The following is a 25856-nucleotide window of genomic DNA, read 5'->3' on the forward strand; positions in this document are numbered from 1 at the left end:
AGAGAGAGAGATGATTTTACCAGGAGTTTTCAACCCCAAGACAATGGGGGATTGCAAAGGCACACAGTGTGTAAGTTGATGTATTCCCTATGGATCATGTCATAAAATCCCTGCCTCCTCAAACTGGGGACAGGAGAGGAGCTGGAAAAATGCAGAGGGAAAAGTTTGAATAAATTGCCCCACTGAAAAAGGTGGCGGGAAAACAGGGAACCAGAACAAACGGACATGTATACTTGGACACCAGGCAGTGGAAGTCTAAAACACAGGATGCAGACTAAGGTGGGGGCCAGAAGTGATTGATTTTAAATGAGACTATCAACACACTAGCAGCACCAGAAACCCAGTAACAGGAAGGCAGTAATGGGGACTCCTTACATACAAGCTACCTGTTACATGGGAAAGAGAGACCAGATAATACTGGTGGGGCTGTGGGAATTAGTGCTGCGTGCTAAGGAAAGCCCAGGCTCAGAAATGCAAGGAGCATTTAACCCTGACCATCACAAAAGCAAAGAAACCCACTGATGTTCCCTAAAAGGAGAGCGACCCCAAAGCATGGGAGCCTATTTGAAAGAAATTAAGTAGAAAAAGCTGCCCCAAAGGAATGCATTTGAGGAGTGTGGGAAAATTGCATAAACTCATCCAACTGGAAGTACAGAGCAAGGGGTACCTGCCAGAGGAGGCATCAGAAAGACCCAGGAAAAGCTGCCATCATGAAATACCAGTCCAATGAACCTTTGTGGCTCACGTACAAAGACAAATGCTGCAGATCCATCTCTCGTGCCTCACTGACACCAGGAGCATGTCCCTGACAGGTTTCATCATTGCTGTCTGGGAAGTGCCCACCTGAGGGACACAGGGAACCTGCTTCTTGGCTAGAGAGAAGATTTAAAAATATGATAAATATTTTTCTGCTTTGTTCTACCAGAACATAAGCTAGAGGCATCCACAGTATCAGATTCAGAGTGATTTCAGGATTTTCAGTATTATTATTGTTGATCTGATTGTTATTTTTTAGGTTAGACATACACAAGAAAACCATTTTATTATTTGATGTTTCAGGGCAAACTGCTTACCATTTGTCTTTCTATTCCTGAAACTGGCAGTCTCAAAGGTGCAGCCCAGGTGTGCTTCAGAAATACCAAAAGGTATGTCAGGAATAAAGACATCTGAAACTTCTGGAGCACAATATTCTGAGAATCTATGGTGCTTCATAAAGAGAGCTTCAAAATAAGTGATGCTAGGGCTCTTCCTCCACCAAATATCTTTCTGTCATCACAGATCAAGTTAGCTAAATTCTTCCCATTTTTCTAGATGAATCACCTTTCACGTACTGTTTCCCGAAATACAAAGCAAATAAAAATAATATTTGAAATAAAATCTTCTGTCTTTACAGGCATCCTCTGCCCAAAGTTATGCCTAGTTCAAACTTGAATTTGAATGCATCAGTAATGTGAATGTCCATATGTCTTCCCACAACAGAAAGCAAGTGCAAATCCTTACACTTTACAGTTATCCTGTGCTTTTCTTGCCAGTTTCAAAGGCAGGTAGACAGTTCATTGTAATACACTCACCAGTGAGCTAGAGAAAAGATCAGCAATGGGTGGTGTCACGACACCGATATTCTCCTTCCTAAACAGGTAATGAACTGTCTTCTCCTCTAGCAGTGCTTGTTAGGCAGACCACACAAAAGGAACCTGCCAATTTCCATCTACCAGAAAGGCTGACACACGAGGTCGAAGCATTATTATAAAGATCTTTTTGCCAGTCAACTTCTAATATACATACAGCTCTTTGAAAAGGGAAGGCACTACATTTAAACTCTGGAGTTAAGCTTTGGGAGGAAGGTGGTGGTTAAATCATGAATCTATGTAATGCATACAGCCTTTACCATCATTTCCTAGGTAACTTCTCATGTCCGTCAAGAACAGAGTTTATGCCCAGTACCCAAACTAGCGTATGGCACAAGAGCAAAGCACCTTCCTCCCCATCCAGCTCCTGATAGCCCGGCTGGAACAAGGAGGGAAAGAACACACTTCTGACTGCTCAGGAGACACCTGACCTAGCCTAAATTCATTTGTTAGGGACCCTCTACCCCCTCCTTTCTCAGTCGGAAGGAGAGGTTGGAAGGCCACTAGCAAATTAATGAGCTACTTCTCAAGAGCAGAGCTTACGGAAGAAGTGCAAGGGAGAGTTGGCATTAAATACTTTTATCCCTTCAGCAGCTTAGGTATAAAAGCTGGTACTCCCTTCCTTGCTGTTCTCCAGAAGGCATGCCATATATCTATCACGTAGCTAACAGAGAATAAAAGAGACAGAAAAGACTCAGCTTTAACCTCCACCAAGGGCAAGTGCATTTGACCATTTTGCACAGTCATGTATTCAGGAGCTCCTGGAGCAAGTGAGGATAAACTCACCTCTTCTCCCCCTGAAAGACCAACCATGTAATTCTAGTTCCACCTCCACTAATGAGACCACGGGTGAAAATGCAGGGCATGTGACTGGGCAAACATTTAAGTTCACTGCTCAGAAAATACCCTTGCAGCAGTTCTAGCTATCACAGGAAGAGGCAAACTTACCGGAGCTCTTAGCTTGGTCAATTTGTGAGCAAAAATAAATTCACAGTGTGAACAGCAATTCCCCTGCTCGGTGTCAAACATTAATTAAGAGATTCTGAATAAATTGCAATAAATAAATAAATGTCCTCTGACTGACTATATAAATTATAGAATGATTCGCTCATCAGGAGAAGTATGTATATCAATATAAAGATATGTATGAATAACACATCTCTCCAAATGGCTGAATATCACTTCACCACACCACAGAGGCACTCCAAGACGTCTATGAGATGCCTTCACAGAAACCAGAAGTTCAAACATTTTGGAGAGCTTAGATTAGAGGGGACACCTAGAGCACCTCTACAGTGCACAACGCAGGACTGTGGAGCAGCTGTACATCTGGAAACAATACAGCCAAACCTGTGCATCCCTGGTGCACAGCCAGTGAGTCCTCCCAAGAGGCAAGGAAGAGCACATCTTTAATCCTGACCATGTTACTTCCATGATCCAGGTACCTCTGAACACTCCTACACTGTGCTCAGAAGACAGGTCGAGCTCAGATGTTGCTCAACTGTCTTTGCAGAGATGTGGGCTTTGCAGTCCTGATTCCTTTCGAATTTGGATCTTCCTTATATCCTTATATCTTCCTTATATCCTTATATCACAGTCAGATTCTGCCAAACTAACAGACTAGCACAGAATTACTCTCCAAAGGCTGCACCCATAAAACAGGGCTTTGTAGAAGACCACACAGTTGTATTGCTTATGTCCAAGATGGTAACACTCCTGATGGAGGGTACTTTTCTTCAGATAGAATGAGCCTTTGAAATGACCTTCCAGCTTCAGACTAGCAATGTTAAAGTGAAAGGATATAGAAATACCGTTAAACATGGTAATTTTGTGACAGCATTGCCAAGGTGACTCCTGTCACACTACGGAAGGGCTTTTAGTCCACCACGAGCAGAGCCCTTCTGACCTTCTAATGCTGAACACGCGGAGAGAGGCCTTATTAGCACAAGCAGGCAGGTTTGGGAAGAAAGCTGACAGAACAGATCTTTGTGGTGGAATCCTGTAATCACCCAGAAGAGAAACTTTTGAAGTATCTCAGCCCTTCCTTGAAAACTCAGGAGAAGGCAATACGGTCACTTGAGTCCTGTGAGATACTCATTACTACAAGCTGAAGTGACTGCCTCAAGGAAAACAGCCTTCTACAGAAGAAAGCCAGTTCACAAACACAGAATGGCCCAAAGAAGGCTTTAATTACCGTTGTGATGACTTTAAGACCAAATGAGGTAAAAGATGCTTTAAATGGAGGGAAGGATGTTTCTAAAATAAGAGGTCTCATGTTAATTTGGCAAGAGGTCCCAAATGTACCACTTGTGTCTCTCTATTTCTTGAATAACCAGAAAAACTTCTGAGTGAACCCACAAAGAATTTGGCTCTATCCTAGACTCAAGCAAGTGTGTGTATGGGGGGAGAGGAGGACTTTCCACTGACTGGCTTTGTCTTCTCTCTCAGAGGACTTCAGAGACAGTCCTCGTGGATCTTCTAACACATTGCCAACCTTTCCTGCCTACTGTTCAAAAGACAGATGTTAAGACAGCAGAAACTGCTGCCATCCCAGTGATGTGCCACTACGAAAGTACAGTTTTCATAACCTAAGTTGAGAGAGAGAAATGCTTCCAGACCAGGCTGAGGTGAAGTGTCTTCCCCTTGCCCAGCTGCCCAAGGAACAGGTCTAAGCCTGACAGGACCACCTTCAGCATCATTGCCTGGACACTTTTGATGTATTTTATCTACTAAGGATTATCACCCCACTGTAGAGAAAAGAAGCCAGGACATTGCATTATCCCATAGTTGCCATAAGCTCTAGTCACCTTGCATGAAGCAAGGCCTGCTTAGCCTCTGCCCGTCCAGAGGGGAGGAAAATTATTTTGATTCAGGGGGAGGGCAGAATAAAAAGCCATGTTCTAAACTGCATTTTCATGAGAACGCTCCTCCAGAAAAAAAAATTTACTCATGTGAAAAAGGACAGCCACTTCCCTCACAGAGATTTGGTTTCTTAGTGTCAAGAGGAGACAGATGTCAATTAAGAAATATACTGTCAGAGCCCTCAGAAAGGCCTGATCTACCAAACCACAATCAGAAGGCCACATCCAGGATATCTCAGCCTTTGCTTGTTAACATCCCTCCTTTGCAAGCAAGCAACATAATACAGTACACAAAGCAAGCTGTAGATTTAGTGGTTTTGGCAAAGGAAGCCTCAGAGACCTCAGCAGACCCAAAGATTACTTCAGCAGACTGTGTTTAAGATCACAGCTTTCTTCATCTGCTCTTTTCCCCTGCCCCATTACAGATGCTACGCAAGAAACCCACATCAGAGCGTGGATGATGCTGCCTGCCCCACATTAAGAAGAAAGGACTCTTTGACACATCCCCCTTTCCTCTTTCGCCCTTTGCCCACTACAGTATCTAAGCATTTTAGTGCACGAGCCAGGCTAGGGGGGGGAAAATTGGTCCAAAACATCTATGACTAATTCTGTTTTTTTCTCCTGCAGCTTTTCATCAGTTACTACATTTTAGGCTATCATGTGGTACGGCGCAAATGGAAGTGAGATTACATAATGGAACCGACTGCTCTGCTCTATATACTTACGTTGTCACACAGGACATTTGATTACAGGAGAAGCCAAAAAAGGGGGAAAACAGCAAGCACAGCAATTTCTTCCAAGCAGGGATATAATTTCGATATTATTGATATAGCCCTACATGAACCACATACATTAATTTTCGAACATGCCAAGAGCTGGAATAAAGAACACCAAAGATCAGATTCCCCTGATTCCAGCGGAGTTGTGTTCCCTCCTGTGAAATGCTCATGCTGAGATCCAAAACACATATGTAGACAACAGTGGCTCCCACCCTCATGATCCTCCCTGTCCTAGCTAGCATGGGCCATCTGTTACCACTTAGCAGGCAGCCCTACTAAGTACTAGATTGGTACCACTTACGTGAAAAGGATGACTTAAACTGCCAACAAAAATGCCTTTACGAAGTCTTGCCTAAATTACAGTAAGAGCAGCTCGTAATTTACCCACTTAGAAAGTATAATTTAAACCATGCCAAGTAAGGTGATAAAAGGTAAGACACTAGGAACTAAGCCATAGGCCAGTCTCAGTCTCTATCTGACACCACTCATGGAGAAGGAGAAGGGGGAAACAGAAATCATGCTGGAGCACACCTAACAATTCCCTTTTTTAAGATGGTAAGACCCAGGAATGCCAGAGGAATTAATGACCATTTGCAAAATACAGAGTCCCTGCTGAACAGGAACCCTTGTCCACCAGCCCACAGAAGATAAGAACAGAACAGTGACTGCTCTAAACTATCCTGTTCTGCTCTCTGCCCATCCAACCCAGCAATAGCCATCACAAGTGACATTAGGATAAAGCTGCGGTGGTGGAGGAAGGGGCCATCAGAAGAAAAACAGCCCTGCCATTCACCCAAATCCACTCAGCTTCAAATGAGTAATAGGATGAACGATCGGTGCTTTCCATCAGCTGCCCCCCCGACACCCACTGGCACCAAACAACAGAATACACCTCAATCTGCGGGTAGTTAAAAACCTTAATTACCTCTGACATAAAACCAAAGGCACCGAGCATTAATTTCTTTCAGACAGGCCTCACTGTGGGTGTGGGAGAAAGCAAAGACCTATAGTACAGGTTACAGAGCCAGCTCTCAGCACAGACACACTTCTTCTTGAAGAAATCCCCAGACTAAGTGCTTCCTCTGAGCAATAACTTATCCGACACCCTTCCCCTCACAATCTATTCTAGTTTTCAGTGGCAGCTTGGGAACCTGACTCTGTCTATACCAGCACAACTCAGCCTGAGCCCAAAGAGGTGCTAATGCATTTTTCCTGCACAAGAGCAGACTCCAGAGAGCTGCCATCCTCAAGCAGACTGCACGTTGTAGCCGTCCGATTAAAATTCATCTAAGAAAACTGCCAAGAAGTCTTCACAGTTGTCATAGCATCCATTTCACAAGTAAATTAGAGACAAATTAGTTAAGAAGTCGGTCCAATTCCTAGGAGCACTTGGCAACCTCACTGAGAAAATCTGTGGCAAAATCCACAAATCACAAAATTCTGCCTACTGGTCTTTAAACAGAGCTCCACGTTAGCAAAATCCTTCTCCATTGATGCCCACAGGAAGGTAAAAATAAGCAAACTAGCCTATTCTGAGGTCAACATTTAAACTTGATCCTGCTTGCCACACTTGGTACATACCACAGAGATCACAGATCACAGACGCTGAGCACAAAGAGGATGAGGACATTCCTAAGTTAGCCCACCGTTTCCTTCCTTTGGGGTGAGCGTGTCAACAAATCCTTTTTACTCACTGGCCAAATCATCTTCCAAATTAGAGGCAGATATCCATTTACAGAAATGTGCACTTACTTCCCTGAAGGAAGCCACCCTGCCCAATCCGTGAGGGCAGGAGAGGTGCCTGCGTCGTTCCCAGCTGCTTACACCCATGCAACTGGTGGCACTCACCATGCACTGGCAGCTCTGCTCCCTCTCCCAACACCCTGAGCAACCTGATGTGCTGTTTGCAGTGCATCCTGTATGCGGCTTCAGAATAAAGAAGCATCGCAGCCTGCCATTTCATGGCTCAGATACAGCCAACTGCTCCATCCAATAATTTCTTTCTATGAGCACTATTCATTAGACTTCTCAGAAATACTCCCTGTACTCTACAAGCTACCTTAACAGCAGGGAAAATTCAAGTTTTATTTCAACTTGCTATTCCTGCAATTGAAGTAAGATGTCAAAGTGAGCCCTACTATTAATAATGATTACAGTCAGGGGCTTAAAATAACTGATTCAAAACGGTGCCCAGTTTGACTGCCAAACTGTTCCTTAGACATCTTGCTTGACGCGCATCAGTGTCTCCTTCAATAAAATGGGCATAACGACTGTTATTTTTCACATACTACCAGTGGAAAATGAATCTGAAGATTTAGTTTTCCCCTAATTAATTACCCAATGTCTCTTAAGAACAACAGTATTGTAAAAAAAAAAAAAAAAAAGAAAAAAAAAACATAAGGCATGACCATCAATGTTGTCAAAACAACAAACAGACAAGAAAAAAAAAATCTTATTAACCTAATAGGAGCAGCCAGGCTCCATTTTTTTTTTCTGACTTTAATCCAAACAACGTGCACTCTGCCATGCCCTCTGATTCTGGTCATAATACTCAGCATTTATTCACCTACCAGCTGACTCATGCGTGATCTCACAGCACACTATCTCATCAACACATCTACAGATTGAGTATTTTGCTCTCGTGTTTTTCAGTTTAGGCTTTGGTTTTATTGAAGTTGCAATATTTTACACACAATTCTACCTCCTTTGGCGTCCATCTAAGCTCCAGTAGAAACGCCACCGTGAAGAAGCCCAAATCTTCTTGCAGAATGGTGCTGTGCTGCAAAACCGAAGGGCAAACAAAACAAGCCTAGAGACCTAAGGTAGAACGTAACAAGTCTTCCATCTTGACAGTTAAAGGGAAAAAAAAAAAGGTTTATCCTGCTTTGATATCCAGCACAAGAATGAGTAATAATAAAAACCTCCCAATCCCAACTCTAATTCTGCCATTGACCCTTGAGGGAAGCCATGACAAGCCACAGGCTGTGTGCTGCAATTTACTAATCAAGGTTGGCTTTGGCAGATGGGCCTTAGTATCACAAGCCCCAACAAACTGAGACACCACTGACTATGTTATGGATAAATATCTTCAAACTTTGGTGTGCTAATTCCACAACTACTAAATTGACGAGCCTCCTTTGTTTTAAATGAGTGATGTTATCTTCTCTCTACATGGCTTTGTGACTTCCACGTCATCCTCACGAGCAATGGACAGCAGGACAGAGAAGTTCTGTGTTCCTCAGAAACCACACAGATAATGCAAAATAGTCTGAGTTACGAACAGAGCAGGTACCAATGGCACCGCAGGTTTAAGATCACATTTACCCACTTTATTTTGAGGCAAAATAAAAAGGAGCAGGAGTGAGTTATGGGAACTCTGTGGTATCCAAGTCAGAAGAACATTCTGTTTCTCCATACCTGAATATTAACCATGAGAGAGTTTTAAAAACAATCAGCTAACCACCTAGGACAGTCTGCTCATATATGGTTCCCACTGATTTTAAGCAGAGCAAGATGACCTTGCAAGATATTTTATACATTTCATATGGACAAGCCTCTGTCTACCCACACACAGTCATCAACCTCAGCTGATTTAATTCTTAAAATGTCATTTCACATCATATGCTTTTGCTTAGCAGTACAGCACTAGTACCAGATACAGAGCAAATATGCTTTCAGAAGGCAAATGTTACTGCTAACCAAACTCTGGCTCGGGTGTACAACTGGCCTGATGAGGAATTGTGCTAGAAGAAAAAAGGTTAACTGTCTGTTTCTCATCAATGATGTGGTTCTTCTATCATTACCAGCTTGAATGTTTGCCTAAAAGCAAAGATTCAGCACAGAATTTTGAAAATTTCCCTGAAATCCTTCAGATGTAGAGGCCTGCCATATTATGTATTTTATAAATTCAACAGTGCTGGAAAAAAATAGGAAGTCATTTTGGTCTAACACCAGGCATGAAACAGCAAAGCCCAACATTTCATGAAATTAAAAGAATAAATCAACTTAGTGGTTGCAGCTCAGCTGCATTCTTGATCATTTCGGGACTACACTGTTCTAGGAAACAGCCCAGCCCCTTACTTTAATACTGGATATCCTTCAGGGTGCAGGGATGAATCCTTTCTGGTCCCTTGGCAATCTGAGGTCAATGACTGAGGGGGGAGGGAATACTTTAAATCTGATACTTCTGTTAAAAAATAGCTATGGAGCAACATGCTCAGGTTTCGGTACAACAGGGACCCAGTGTGTTTTAAGCTCAAGAGCATACGTCTCTCTGCATAAGTACTGCAAGTATATCTTGCCTGCTCTCAGAAACTGAGGCAACTTTTCCATATCATTTTGGACAATTTCACCAGCTGAAAACTCTCTCTCCCACAGACATTTCTATTTTAAGCACAACTACGTTTCACAAAAGAAAGCAAGGAGCTGTTGCCTACAAAACACAAAACTCATGGAAGTGGGAGGTTTTATTTTTGTTGCTGGTTTCAGTTGAAAAAATAAAATAGAGAAAAAAACAACACATAATTGTGGGATGCAACACTCCGTTTACGACCACACTCCGTTTGCCCAGCACATCTCCTGCAGCTTGCCTCTCCTCAGGATGGCGAGCACCGTGGTACAGCTGAGGTCCAAAGGCTGCTTGCTCACCCCTGGGCTGTGGAAGGGACCATCTCATCCCATCTCACACGCCTGTCCTGGTCAGCACAGCCAAGGATGCACCCACTGCGCAGCACAAGCATTGCTTTGAAGTAGCAGAAACAAAGGGAAAAGACTTAAAAAAGAACATTTTCCCGTAAGAAAGCATTTACCTACAAGCCTGCAGGCAAAGAAGCACCATCATACACCATCCTACCAGCAAGAGGTTGCCCAAACACTCCTAGAGCACCGCAGAGGTGCCACACATGCCCAGCAAGCGCAATAAGGCCTTGCTGCCTCCTAGAGAGGCTGTGCGCTGCCTTAATCTTACCAACCTGGACAAAAATAACTCAGTAATGCCGCCCCTGCAAACCACATTTTTCCTTCTTGAAAGGTGTGACCTTCTGTCAGTACATCCTGATCCAACCCCTCTGCATCACTCCTTGCTTTATGAAAGCAGGGAGCAAGGAATAAACTTGGGCTTGGCCTCTATGCTCCATGAAACAATACCGAACCACTCCTGATAGCCAGCTCCCCGGCGTCCTGGGATCCTGATTCCTTCCTCACGAGTCTTTAAACTGCACTTGCATGTGACTGAAAGTCTGCAGGTGAGGCATAGATGGTCTGTAAGCTGCTCAGGGATAAGGGAGATCAATTTAAGCCTTTACGTCATTTTGCCTGCATAGTTTAACTCAGCAACTTTTCCTAAAGCATACAAGAAAGAGAAGCTCAGACCCAGACAACACTGAAGCTGATCTCAACATTAGCTAGCAACTGCAAACTGTATCTGCATCAACTGACTTAAAAAACAGTATCACTTAATTGTAAACAGAGAGGAGGTAAAAAAACACCTCTAAACAGACAATAATATCAGCTGCTGGGTTCCTATCAGACATAAATTTTACAGGTAAATGTAACCACACACTGCAATCAATGCATGCCACAGAGCAGGAACTATCACATGCAGCACAGAGCAGCTGCAACAGCAAAAATGACCACGTCATTGAGAAGCAGAAATCAGGCTGAACTTCAACATACTGAGGCTAACTTACTGGTGTTTTGGTTTCTTGTTTGTTTTCAAAGGGAAACAGAAGTGACATGCACTTAATTATGTTATAATTCCAAGCCTAATTAGAGCCATTTAGATGTTAAGTACTATTGAAGTGAATAGCATGCAGAAGGATTGAGTGCCCATCTTTTCTTCTGTTACTACTTGCCTAGGAAGTGTCCTCTCTTATATCTTAACCTATCCTTGTATTTTAACCTCTTGTATCTCACCCTAATAGAAGCCGCAATTTTCCTGACAGATTTCTGGTGTTTTGTCTTCTGATGCAGTGGTGGTTCAAGGCACTATTAGGGAACAAAACAGAAAGCATGGGATACTTCCCCCCACTTTCACCACACTGGAAATTTGCACTGATCCTCAATCACACGTAGCTTTTGGAGTTCCTCCACACCTGTTTCCATGAGGTATGTATAACGTCCTTCCTATTTTCTTTGCTGGGGTCAGAGCAGAGCATCTGACCTTTCACACTGTCCTTCAAACATGCACAAAATCCCTGGCATACGTCGCTGCAGACTGTGTGAGGCCTGCAGGCGCAGGCTCCCCATGGCTGCCATGGACTTCCCTCTCTGGTTTGGGCCCCAAGCCCCGGCCATGACTTTGAAGCAAAGGAACTCCACACATCATCGAAAGGGCAAGCCTTGGTTCTGCCTCGTTGGACTGATTTAACACAACCCGTGACAATTGGTGATCCTATAAAAGTGGCCTAAGTTTAAAGTCTAGGTCCAAAGACGAATGTCAACATTACCTGGAATATTCCGGAACTTCTTGTCTCTTTGAAGATTTTGAGGGGTTTTAGGTCTTTTTTTCACAGACAGGTTCCGTCTCTGAGAGGACTACCTCCATCAAAGATTTCAAGTTTTGATGCAGCTCCCATTTATTTTTATAAAAAATGACAAAGATGACTGGTTTTTTTTTTTTCATATTCCATTGCCAAAAGTACTGAAAGGATTCTTCTAAACACCTCAAAGTCCCTGCCAGAGACCAACCCATTGGAAACTCTGTCCAAATAATAAACGTCTTCAAAAGCTACCAAAGGATTAAATCAGTACAGTCAAGCTGAAACTTCAGTTGCAGGGAATGTATTTAGGTCCTTGCAATAAGAGTAATTTCTAGTGTACTGGGGATTAGCTGTAAACATACCTTGCTGGAGGAATTTAGCACAATTTTCTGCTTCCATGTACTATTTCCTCTGATGCGGTACTTACGATCTGGTCAGGAACAAGATCCTGAGGAACTTGCTAGTTTCACCTGTAACTTCAATCCTCTGGCATCAGCAGACGTGAGCTGCCTGTTTCTATCCAAAGGCATTCAAGCCCAGGGGATTATCGGGGGAGCTTCTGCGCTTTCCAGTTTTAGGGAAATGTAGGGGCTCCTCTTCCTGTGATATTCACAGGGTTTCACCCTCTCCTCCACTCTCATCTTTCTCTGCTACACCATGCACACACACCAAATTTCACCTTAGGTCTGCTCCCAAGATCCACAGACTTTTGCAAATTAAGTCCTGCACCTCGTTATGTCAAAGGAGCGGTGACTGCCTGAGCTCCGCATGGCAGGGCAGGGAGATGGGGATTGTGGGGAAGGGGAGGGAAGGGGGGGCACTCGCTCCTTTTAAGGATTTTAGTACTGTCCCCAGAACTATATATATGGAAGAAGAACATCTGGAAAACATCTTGCAAAATGTTACAGGGAAAATACAGCAAAATTAATATTAACAGCGTATTAACAGCATCTCTTGGGTTCTTTTATTGCAGCTCCTAAAAGTCCTGTGGCCTACTCCCAGAGCTCAAAGAAGCAGCTCAGCTATGAAATAACGATAATCCAGCAAGACACAAGCATGCCATGCTTCGTACTGTGCTTCAGAGGCCCTTTAGTACACAAGAAATTTAAATGCTTCGCTCTCGTAACCCAGAACTGCCATAAAGACACTCTCTGCAGAACATGCAAGCCATCTGCCCACCTTGGTGAACGAGAGCTAAAATAGGAAAGAAGCCTGCTCCACAGATATGAAGGATTTGTTCTCTGAGACATGATTAAATACTAATTAATAGTGATAAGCCTAAAGAAATGGCACTACGCAAATAAAAATGGCTTTATGGTACCTGTAATCTGCTCCCTACGGTCTTCTCTGGAGTATCCTTCTAAACATTTGAGGTTTTCTATGCACTGAGGTCAACAAGATTTTCACCCACAGATTTAGTGGATGAAGAACAGATTCAGTAATAAAGCTAGCATCTCTGTAACAAATCACATTGGACTTAAAAGCATGTGGAAGACTGAAAGAGATATTTCTACAAGCTTACATGCACAAACAGCCTCTATAGATATTCATCTATTAACTCATTTGCACATAAATTTGTAGGACAGTTGCAACAACAGAAGAAATGATGATAAAAATCCAGGGATGAAGACAACTAACAGTACCAGGTAATCTAATTTACTTCCCTGACAGCACAGGGAATTGATAAATAGTCACATAATGAGAGATCAAATCGGATTCTTGGATCCATTTTAAATTCCCTAGGTTTATCTATGATAATTGCCTCCATTTCCTTGACAAGCAAGTCTGGCATGAACCAGCATCCAAAAAGAAAGGACTCTATTGCTTTCTTGACCAAAAAGTACCAACAAAACCTCCTGAGTACTCTTCCCTAGAATCTGTATAGAAGCTATTTAGACCTTACAGCCATTTGCTTAGAGCAGGAGCGAACAGTAAGCAGCAGAAGTGTTTGCTACACAGATAGCAGTACTCCACAACACCCCTACCCCGTCACCTGCAAAAGAGCAAGGACTTCTGCCACTGCTTGTTTATGAATCCACCCCATGTCTTCTGAAATATAATGTAAACACTTCAAGTCAAGCACTATCCCTATTCACCAGTCCAAACTGATCTGTTATGCATAACATTTACCATCCCCAAACTAGAGAACTGTCCGGATACACACACCAGGATCACGGTGTAGCAGGTAGCTCATCAAAACAGCATCAGAGTTACACAGACAGCAAGGGAAGAAGGAGCGTTTAGCCAACAGCAAAGTCAACTACACTCCTAAATTAGGTTTTCCTATAACACTAATTTGCACCACACATGCATTTTCAGAGCATGAACAGGCATCAGCAATGCAAAAACCACATGGATTTACCAAAGGATCTGCTCCCAAATAAAATCAACCAGACTTGGAAAAGCAATTCTCTGCCAAGAAGGAGAAGGACGTTAGGTCTGGAGGCCCAGCAACCTCCTCCCAAAGACCTTCCACCCAGGCATCACCAGAGGCCGGTGGGGGACCACCAGAGCACCCCTCCTGATGCAGCCACACAACTTCTTGCAGAGTCCAAGCCTAAGTCACAACTTTTTCTTTTCTATTTACTCTCACTTAACAGAGTTGTCATGCTGGCATGGCTCTCAGGTTGGACTGCAATTAAGGGGCTTTTATGCAACAGTTTTAATTAAAAGAAAAAAATCCCACCCCAAACCCCAAAGCTAAAACAAGGTGGATGAGTACCCCAACAGGGAACCTAGAAAGCTGATTCTGGAGCTATGTTTCTAAACACCATCTACTCCTTTTTTTTTTTTTTTAAATCTAGTTATTTATTTAACCAACAGAAATCACCTTAGGCTGTGCTCACAAGAAAACACCATTATCTTTAATCTTTCATGTATGTCATTATGTGAATGGAATGGGAAACAACCAAATTAGGAAGGCAACTGCATGAGGTTTGTGCCCAAACAACAGAGCACATCAGGTCCATCAACCTGTGGGTAATGTGCATTTTTGAAAGAGTGATTTTCCTGGATTTCAGATACGTACAAAAAACGAAATTTCTCTCCAAAAGTAGAGCAGCTTTGCAGTCAACAGAACCACCAAAAGAAACAACAATCTAAACTACATGGGAAAGCTAAAACATTTCCCAGAATATTTCCTTTATAACTGTTCAAGCAATTAAAAAATAAATAAAAGAAAAAATATAAGCATGATGAGAGAGATTAAAAAGACCGGATACATGCACAAACCAACGCAGAAGCACTGAAAAGAAGTTCTGGGGAGAAAACTGGTAATTCTAATAACCCAGCTGGACATTCACAGTAAAGATGACTAATGCCACTAGTAACTCAAAGGGACACACAAAGTTTTATAATGAACAGTCTGAACTGCTGTATTTGAAGATGGGTCAGCAATTCAGCCATAAATTCGCATTACAGAGCAGGCCATCACGCTTGATCTTTGTCTCGGGCATTTCCCACAAAACGCCTTTGAGCTCTCAAAACCACACGCGAATGCCACCTCCTCCAAACCACTGCAGCGTGAGGATCGGGTCGGTGCAGCGGTGTCAGAGAAGCCCCAGAAGCTGACAAGGAGTGGTGAAGATGGCCCCGGGCTGCTGCCAGCCCTGGTGGATGTGCAGGGAATGAGGAAGATGCTCCCACCCCCCCGCTGCTGACCTCCTTTTCTGGGAAGCCTGCGAGAAGAGGGAGATGCAGGGGCTGCTCTTCCAGACAGAATCCCCCAGGCCCCTGTAACAGCAGGGAGCATCCCTCCTCACGGGACTGAGAGCGTTTTACTTCACAGGGCCATCTTCTGGTGTAGCATCCCTGTGGCAGCTGGAGGAACTGGCTACCAGGAAGTTTAATGCTATGACAACAAGTAATTCCAAGCTATCCTAAAATGACAGCGCTGGCTGTGGCCTCACAAACAAGGGACACTTGCCTCTCCTGCCACACTCCAGTCCATGGCTCTCCTGTGACCTGCTAACCTCCACGGGGAGGTACAAGGACTCACAGGTCCATTTTCTAATCAATTAGAACTTGGAAAACTAAACCGCTGTTTTGCAAATAGATACCTTAGTCTCAATTTTATCGCGTTTCAAAGGGCAAAACAAGTTCTAAGAACCCAATTTAGTATCTCAAACATTGATCGTGGTCTGAAGATGCTCTTCAAATCAGTGAACCGCCTTGCAAAATATCTGAATGGAAACTCTACTTGCATGCTCTTATTGCGTTAATTAACCTCAAGAATCCCCCATACCAGCAGAACAGTATGAACAAAGCACTCATTTGAGTGCCAAGTGTCTCACAGGACCTAAAATCAGAAGCTAATCACCTTGCTACGGGGTCTGTTTGGGACAACAATAAGATTTGTGTACAAGAGGAAAACCATTTTCTGCAGAGGTATGACTTTAAGGACCAGTGGATGCACGCCTAAAGCTCCTTCTCAAAACACTCTGAGGCAGGCTGTTAATCTGATAACACAATATATTCCAAAGCCTTTACGATGTCACACTAAGAATACATACATTTTAAGACATCACTCCCCTGAAGAACTAGATAAATAAAAGGTTTAAAAAATTTGTTCCCATATAGAAAATACACTTCGAATTCTAACTCAAAATTCATCTTCCCGTAAAAATAAGGCAGGTGATATCTCAGATTTCTATGCAAGCAATTTATGATACCCAAAAGGAAAAAAAAAAAAAAAAAGCTAACAACCAAGCAGTGTTTTTACTGCCTTTTTTAATCTACTGGTTCCAAACCAGATGCATTCGGTACAGCATTCTGATTAGGAAAAAAATGGCTGTTGAATTTTTATTACTACGTCCCTTAAGGAGCAAAAGCAGTAACCCTAGGCATTTAATGTGTACTATGAATAACAATACATACGAGGACATAAAAAGCTTGTTATCTCTGTTTATGGAATTTTTCTACCATGTTGATACGTTTATAGAAAGAAGCTGGGAAATACGGTGAGGGAGAGGAGAGAAGGCTATCAAAATAACAAATACTGTTAAATAAAACCTATTTGGAAATGAACAAGCTACGCGGTACGAAACATGAATTAGCTGCGTCTCTTCATTACCACCCTGCAGCTCCCATGCAGTCAGCGAAGCCTCATTTAATGCCTCCACTAAAAGCCTTCAGCAACATAGATCTCGCCCATTGATAGAAAAACGCAGCTCAGATTTAAGCCTGACAAACTATCGCTCATGATAGGCACAATCTGCGCACACAGATTTTCTTCTTTCATACTCAGTCTCAACACAGAGAGTTCCTTTCCGGCGTTTCGAAGCAGCTCCCTGGATTCAAAGAGGAGCCTTCCCTCCTGGTCCCCTCGCACCACAGTCCACAGCCACCCGGCCAGACACCCGAAGGGCTCCCATCGCACATACCTCCCTGCCGCGGGACCGCTCTCCTCTGTGCGTTATACTGCGACTCCATCCCCCAGCAAGAGAAAACAGGGAGCTCCTCGAAACCCATATGAACTGCAGCTAAGCAACGCGGGACTTTCTCCTGCAGACATTGGCTTACAACCTCCCCAAAAAACATGGGGAAGCTGTCAGGTGAAAAAATCTACAGACCGGCCATTTGCAGCACTGGTTTGTTTTGCTTCCAGTATCTAGATAAATCCAAGAAATCAAATTTTAACATAGCTCCTTTTGTTGAACCCTTCCCGTATTTTCAGCTTTGAGAATTCATGGGGACCAAGTTTCAGTTACTCTGGCTCTGGAGCCAGTAGCATGTGAGAATAAAAAAAGGACCCCCAGAAAATAACTGAGGGGCACTGAGACAGTGCTGCACATCCCCCGGCTCCCAAACTCACTTGTAAAAAGAAAAAGAGGATACAGCCAGAGAACACCATGTTTCTGCCGGACTCCTGGCAATAGGTGGGCCTGCTCCAATTTATATTAAGTGGGTCGATTCAAACCCCAAAAAGGGGCCAAAAGTGTGAATTAGTTTTTGTTCTGCCATGCTGAAAGGGGGGACCCATGACAAAGACTTGGGGTCTGCTGTCAATTACTCTCGATCTTTACCAAGCCTTTTGTTGTCTTCTCCCACTGAGATCTGTGTAGGTTCCCCTAGGCTGGTGCCCTGGGAAAACAGATGCACCACAGAGCACGATGGAAAAAAAGTCACTTCTTTTTTGCAGGTTTCTGTCTCCAACTGTTCATTTTCCTCCTCCTTCTCCAGGCTCGAGGAAGGAGACAAACAGACAAACTGACAGCTGTCAGGCTTTAAGTGCCTCAAGAGCCACTAGTGGGCCATGCCCTTGGGGAAGACTGGGATGCATGGGAGCCTGACAGCCTCTTTAGAGGAAAGGGATTTGCACTAGAGCATCCCACCAGCACAGGCTCACCGCTGTGGCCCAAACCGGAGCTCAGCTGTGTTATTTACCCTGCGCAGTCCCAGCTGTCAACCTGGCCTGGCATCAGCACAGCCTGCAGCGCAAATGCCCTTAGCCAGCTGCTTGGCTCCACGTACAGTTCTCTCTTTTTTAATGAGATTAGCCTTCATGAAATGTGCTGGCTCAACGGGCACGACGATTTAAGCCCTCCGTTTAGTCGGGGTGTAATGGATAACAGCGGTCGCTTTTAAAGAGACGTCATTCGTAAAGACACCGCGAATTCACCGGAGCTCCTGCAGCTGCTCAGTCGTCGCTGGAAGAAGAGGGGCTTCTCGTAGAGCCGCCGGGATCGGAGCGCGTGAGGGGGTGAACCCCCACCTTGTGGTATCTACATAAACTCAGCAGCCTGCCTACCTGCGGCCGGCATCAAGGACGTCAACACCAAAATCCAGCGGCTGATCCCAGCTTCCTACCCACTTCAGTCATCGCACTGCGTGGTTACCACAAGCGTTATAAAAAGAAGGGTGGGTGTATTAAATGCGTGTGGGGAGAGGGGGGTCTACACCGCAGGATCCTGCCGTGAGTATGGCTCAGCACAATGACTTTTGGTTGGTTTGGGGGGGTCTTTTTGTTTGCAAAAGCATATGGAGTCAAACCGGACAAGTCATAGAGGATATAAAGTATTACGGTGATGCACAAGCAAGGCTTTGTTGGGAATAAATTTTTGAGCAGAACGATGAAGGTCCGAGTCACCCCGCTTCACTGCCGCTCTCCCCAGCACCGAGCCGTTACAAAAACGCTCGGCGACAACCAGCCTGCCTTGCTGGCAAGCGACGAATTCGCTCCTCGGTGATGCGCAGCTGCCGGTCCCCAATGGCACACAGCGGGGCCGTTCCCCTTCGCCGCCGCGTTCCCACTAAAAGCCCCTTTTAATCCCCAGATCGCCGCCCCAGCGCGCAGCCTTGTGCCGGCGCCGCGCTGAGTAACGGGCCGGGACGCCGCCAGCACCCCCCCCCCCCCCCGCCGCCGGGGCTGCCCGCACGACCCCCGCCGCCCCATTAATGCATCTGGGTCACCGGGGCGGGCCGCGGGGGGCCCCGCAGCGGGTTACGAAACGCTGGGTGGGCACCGGGGGGGGGGCAGCAAACACCGACGGGGGGCTCGGGGTAGGGCCGGGGGCCGGCGACTTTCCCCCGGGGCGAGAAGGGGGGGGGGGGGGAAGGCGGCCGGGGCACCGCGCGGTGGGCAGGTGGGGGCTGCCGGGGGGGGGGGGGGTCGGCTCGGCACGGAGGGAGGGAGGAAGGGAGGGCAGGAGCACGGGAGGGCGGCGGCCGCGCGGCCGCGCCGCACTCACCCAGAAGACGAAGGAGTAGATGATGAGGAGGGTTTTCAGACACGTTATCACGGGTTTGGTCTCCATTCTCCTCGATGCCATAATACTGAGATCCCGGCTGCAGGCTGGGCGCGGGAGGGAGGGAGGGAGAAGGGAGGGAGGAGGCGGGCGGGGAGGCGGAGGGAGCGGGAGGTGAGCTCAGCGCTCGGCTCGCCCCGCCGCGCGGCTGCTCGCCGCAACGCCCGCCGACCGCAGCCTCGCCCGCGGCCGCCGCCAGGGGGAGAGCGGCGAGACGCGGCCCCGGCCCCGGGGTTGCCCCTGAGGGAGAAAATGTCTCCCGGCGCCACTTCCCTGCGGGGGATGAGGAGCTCGGTGCAGAACCTGAGGGAGCAGGGCTCCTCCCGGACACCTCTCGCCTTGGCAGCTCTTGGGCTGAGGTTTAGTTGGGCGGGATTTATGGGTGCTGCCTCACAGGAGCAGGTCGTGAAGCTGGGATGCTGCTGGGGCCAGATCCCTAACCTCGGCTTCGCCACAGCCTCAAATCTGGACTCTGTCCGAAAACTCTCCTGGGCATTGAACCCAAGCCTAAGTTGACCAGAAGCCTCGTACCAGAGCTTCAGCTGGTACCGAGCTGGCTTGTCTCTGCTGGGCTGGGCTGGGCCCCAAATGGCAACACATCCCAGAAAAAGGGCCCCTCAGGAGCGAGCCTGCAGCTCATTACTGTCACAGCAGCTGTCAGCTCACTGTGGCACCCAGCAAAGGACGGGCGGCATAGAAATAACCATATTAGTCTAGGAGAAGAATGGAAAGGGAGATGATCCAGCAGACCCTTAGCAGCACAACAGCTTGGATCTTGCCTGCCTTCCTTGGATGGGGATAAAAGGGGCTGGTGGTGTGGCTGCCACTGAGAAAAGCTCGCTCAGAGCGAGTGTGCACATGCACCCCGTGCCCACGTGCGCCTCAGTGACCAGAACTGCTGCACCAAGATCACGGGCAGGTGTGAAGGGAAGGCTTTCGGGTTTTCCTTTCCACAGTTCATGCTTTGTAGAAGGGTTTGTGTGCATTGAAGTGAATGCCAGAGTACAGCATGCCCCTCCTAAATGGTGCGCCTGGACACCCCCAGGGCAGTGCTCCAAGCTATACCTCTCACTGCATTAAAATCGAAACAAGGTCAACCTACGCAGCATGTCTCCTCAAGCTACAGAAAGGTGTAGTTCACACAGCTGAGACACATCAAGGTGATAAACCAGACTTTACCATTCAAGGGACAATGTTTAGCAACAGGGAGAAAAGAATGGTCCCGAAGCAAGCGCTTTTGTAATACGCAGAAGTTTCGCAATGAAGAATGCGGCAAGATTTTGCTGGGTTTGACTTATGGCTTTAAGAGTTGGTTATTTTAATGGATAGCCTACTGTTTGCAGAAACAATGAAGGCATTTAAAGGATGCTTGGAGGGGGAGCATTCTGCAGGAGCTACTGTTTTTTGAAGCATTCACCACTTTTGTGGAAAATTTGTACGACAGATGCATAAATCTTTGTTGACTTGGCCATTAAAATGTAAATAAGTGCAGTAACTGCAAAAAATTATATTGACACTAACAACAGTTATAAATATTCACTGTACAAAAATTACTGTAAGATTTTTGACAGAAAATAGCTAAGCAAGAGCAGAAGAGATTTAATCTGCCTGCCCCTCACACATGGGCTTTAGAAAAGATAAATGCTGCTGTCACAGGCTGGGGGACAGTTACCATTTATTTTGGTAGCTATGGTTGTATCTCCCCTCCCCTTCAGGTGTTTTTAATAAAGTACAAACAAAACATAATATCAACCAGAATTTACATATCCACCCAACAGAAAGCTATCTTGGTAGAAGCAGATTTTAACAAGGGTGACAGCTCACATTTTTGCCGATAGCCTGCCATTTTAGCCCACTCTGTTTTGTAGTGCCTAACTTGAGATACTTCAGGTGTCTGAGCTTAACCTTAGGCATCCTGAGAAGTGTTGACCATTAAAATATTGGCTTCCGTGGCATGGCAGAGAGCAGCACAGACTAAGTGACCTTTTTTTAGAAGCAGGTGTCTCCTGCTTCCTGGGACTATCAAATGTATCTTCTATTTCACATCCCAGGGGAAGAGGTACAGCTTAGAAGCAGAAGAGCTTAGGGGAAGGTCAAGCTGATTTTGAGAGAAACATCAGTCCCTGAGTTTTCTCACGAGGATATGTCAGGGATTCGAACTCCATAAATGCCTACAGAGCCTCCCTTTCCAAGGTTGTTAAAACCCACAGAAGGTTTCAAGCCCTTCCACCAGGGAACCAGAAAGAAAGCAGAGGTGCAAGGAGTCCACGTCAGGCAATGTGGCTACTTCCTCCACAAATGTCAGCCCGTGCTCCTCGAGGGGACGATGTCCTCAGAGGTGAGAAACAGAGACTCTGCTGTCTCCACCCTAACCTACAGTCTCTTGCTCAGACTGCATTTGGAAAAGCACTGAACTGCTTTCTGACATATGGTGAAACAGCATAAACTTTATTGGATGTAGATGCAAATTTTGGATTAAAAATGAGAATGTCGGAACAGAGCTGGGCATAAATCTGTCTGGTTACAGTAAATACCATTAAAATGTGACAGAAGCACCAAACCATCAAACATCTTAGGCTTAAATGGAATTACTGAACAAGTGCTGGCCTTTAAAACAAGTTTACCTTTTAAAATTATTTTATTGTATTTTTGCAGATTTGGGAGCGCTAAGCGTTTCTTGAACAAAGCCAAAGCGAGTCTTTCTGAAGCAAAGCACATTTTCAGTGCTGAAATCTGTGTTTGCAAAGTTAGGAACATAATTGCTCTTTACATCTCCCTGTAGAGAGAACATTCTTGTATTTATTTGAAAAAGGACATTTTTGCCTAGCTGTGTCATTTGAAAAATATTTCTTTAAAACACCAGCAGTTTGCAGGGGATTCATCTGACAGTCAGTGCCTATGAACTCCTTTTTCTTCATAATGCACAGGGAATATCCTCTTTCTTCATAAGTCTTTCTGCAGCACATCAGTCTAGAAGGAGCTGCAACAGGGAAGCATCACATTATAGAAAGCAAAGATGAAAACTTTCATCCTTACCTGAACCTAACATTGTTTATTTGATGGTTAAATAGAAAGTTTCTGGGGAAAGTGATGGGAAGATGTAAGCAGCCATTGCATCAAGTGTAATAAGGCCTAGCACCTTTCTGCCGTTACAGCAGGTGTGAGGAAATCCTGTGCTTTGTTCTCTTCATGCCCTCTCTGGCCTTCCCCAGATTCCCTGTGGTGCTGTTTAAGGTAAAGACTGTCACTTCTGCCATCCTTTACTGGGCATTTAAGCTTTCAATCCGTACTTGATTTGGCCTCTGCTGATAACCAGCAGTTTGGTTTGTATTTTAATCCTTCTCTTGTTCCTTCTCCCTCCACATCACCTGTCAGTGGCTGTCCTCAGCCAACCAAATCTTCATTGCAGATTAAAAGATCAGCTGTTTGAAACAATGCAGAAAGCAGAGGAAAAATACAAGTCCAGCAATTCTGTAGCACTTGTGTGTCTCCGGTAAGTTCAGATAGCTCTGTTCAGGCCCCATGCAGACCTCCGTGTTGTACTTTGGTCTCTTAAGAAAGCAGAGCTCTTGCACAGCAGCCATAGCTTTACATGGCTTGTAGCTCCCTACTTTTGGCAGGTGCGTCAATGAGGTCAAGCTGTCAGGCCCAAGCTCCAAAATGAGTCTTATAAGGAAGCCTCAGGCTTTATATATTGCCAGGGAAGCCATGGAAGGTATGCGTCCAATCTCAGAGAAAGATTTGTCAGAAGAGAACCCGTAAATCAGGAAATGCAGTGTTGATGAAGTCAGCTGAGGTACCCCCCCTTTAAAAATGACAGATTACAAAGATCCAGTCTCCTGCAGCATAAAGACAGTGGAGCAAATATAGACATCATCTTTCGTAGCCTGGCAACAGGTATGAGTTAGGATGAAACAAATACTGAGCCCCGATTTAGAAAAAGGGGCTTTTGGGATGGCATTGCTTTATTGAGAGACATAATGCAACCTACAAATGATGAGCTAGTAGTATGTGCTTACAGAGAAAGTAGAGGTAATGCTAAGAAATCTGTTTAGAAAGTGTTAGGATGCTTTACAAGAATATACATCATCCTTTATGAATGATGCTTAGTACAGTAAGGATTATGTTGTGCCAGAAAGAGATGTCAAGGGAATAAGAATTGAGAGAAGTAGTATTATGAGAGAAAAACAGTAAAAGGAGTGAACTTTACACCTCTCACAACTCAGACTAACCTCTTATAAGATAAAAACTGGTACAGATGTTGACAAAACTGTATTAAAGGTTGCACCTTGCAGCTCCCATTCTGAAACTTTAGCAGGTTTGTCTCCAAAGCCAACCAGTTGCTGCTCTGTAATGTATTTGAACTGACATATTTTCATTTTCAGTATTAAAGATTCTTGTATTTCTATTCAGTTTAGTATAATTCAACTGTTTATTTATTTATACCATATTATTTTGGGTTTTGATGTTGTTGTTTTGTTTTTCTTTTGTTTTGTTTTTGCTTTGTTACATGGTTGTGAAGTTTTGGGAAGGTTTTAAGTCCTCAGTATGAGGTTTCTCTAGAGCAAGTTTTTCAAACTCTTCCAGTCCACACTTTCGTCAGCTTTGTAAAGGCCACATACGCTTTTCTTTGATGTTCCTCAATGGGGAGGAGACCCTGAAATCATGGCCCATTCCTACCTGTTTTCCCTGCCTGCTTCCAATCCCCCTTGTAAATAAGAATGCCCATTCTACACAATTTTAGGGAAACCATTGGTAACACGTGTGTGAAGGCAGGAGAAAATGTGGGGTGGAAGGATGTCCTTCATCCCATTTACCTTCAGAGCAGGTATAGAATATCTGGCTTTTTTCAGTAATGTCAGTACAAATATGCTTTTCATAAGTTTTCCTATTTCTCAGCAAATAGTTTGATTTGAAAAGGGAAGTTTCTAACATTTTTTGTAGGCAGGGAATCCTGATGGTCTGTGGTGATTTTCCTGATTACTCCAAATCTGTGCAAAGTGTCCTCTCTGAAGGGAGCAGAACAGAAATACATTTTTGACTAAGCATAACTGCCATAACAAGATAAATTAAGATCACCATCGTTTGCAGAGAAACATTGTAGGACTTTGGGTTCTTGGAAAAGATTAGAGGTCAGAAAGCAAGAAAATACACAACGAATATATCTATATTATTTCAGGAGAAGCATTATTATCTCTTCAGATTATGTTAGTTTTGACACATGGCAAGAAAAATGGAACCATGAAAGTTTATAATCTTCATCTTTAGCAACCAGCTGACAGACAATTAACGTTGCACATTTTCCAAGTCACTCAGATTGGTTTATCACACTTTATTTTCTCTTTCTGTCTCTCTCTTTTTTCTAAATATATAATTAATTTATCTCTTTGTAGTTCTGAATACCTGCACTGGATTCTGCCCTGATATCCCTGGAATACCTAGAAATATTCTTGAAGTCGTTAGGTAATCTACAATTACCTTGGAAGGAATTATATTATTTCTTCTTTTGAACTACAGTATGAGGGTTAAGAAGCATCTCTGAGGTCCTCTTGTCTATGTTTTGCAGTTATTTAGCTTAGAAGGGCAGGTGGAGCAGCACCTTAAAATTTCAACACTGCGGTATTGAAAATTGTTAACATTTTCCTCCTTTTCCCATCTTGACAGTGCTGTGACTTGTGTTCACTAGGTTTCTCCTGAGTCTGCCCTGAATTCAGCAAATGCAGGGAGAACTTGGGAGCCTGGCCTGTTCTCCAGGGTAAAAGGCTGGTCAGCCTGACCATCTGCAAGATCTGCCCAGCCCCATCCCAGCAGCCATCAGCAGGTAGGCAGGGTAACAAACCAGTAGCCTAGGCTGCTCCTAGTCTGTTTCTCCAGCTGTGGACGTGGGATTATTTGTGTGAACCATATTTGTGTCAGCAACCTTTTGGCAGTGGCCACTCCAGTTACAACTGCTTGCATTTGCAGTGTTTTTCCTTTGGTTTTGGAAAAGTCTTATGTTCCCCGAGGCTTGTTTGTCCTTGCATGCTTCTCCTGGTTCTTCTTCCAGAGGAAGGGAAACTATAACCTGAGCCTTGTGCGGGTATTAAAGCAGAAAGGCAATCCTGAATGTCCACAGTTTATGGATAGTGGGATTGGGAAAGCTCAGGTGTAAGAGAGCTAATAGACTGTGTACTTTATGGATGTTGCAAGACAGAGGTCATGATGTGGAGCTTCCACTGAACTGGAAAGCATCATTACATTAGTGTGACAAAACAGTGTAGGAGGAGGAGAAGCAAGGTAGGAAGATGATCATGTCGGGGACCTGCTAATTATGTGGTTAACTTCAGGATACAGCTGGCTTTGTGAGACCCAGAGGAACCCTTAC

General features: G+C 44.7%; 1 protein-coding gene across 2 annotated transcripts in view; it reads right to left on the bottom strand.

The window, feature by feature from the left end:
- TSPAN7 (tetraspanin 7) overlaps positions 1 to 19681 on the bottom strand; it is a 93938-nt gene extending 74257 nt beyond the window's left edge. Inside the window, exon 1 of one of the 2 annotated variants that reach the window (XM_083838707.1) lies at positions 19436 to 19681. In XM_083838707.1, coding sequence (XP_083694833.1) covers positions 19436 to 19516 — 81 coding nt within the window. In that variant the 5' untranslated portion in view covers positions 19517 to 19681. The remainder of the gene's footprint in view (positions 1 to 19435) is intronic. The other variant, XM_083838706.1, reaches the window with a different exon arrangement.
- Between the last annotated feature and the right edge of the window lie 6175 nt (positions 19682 to 25856).

This window comes from Anser anser, assembly GCF_964211835.1.
Source record: "Anser anser genome assembly, chromosome: 1".
NCBI lineage: Eukaryota > Metazoa > Chordata > Aves > Anseriformes > Anatidae > Anser > Anser anser.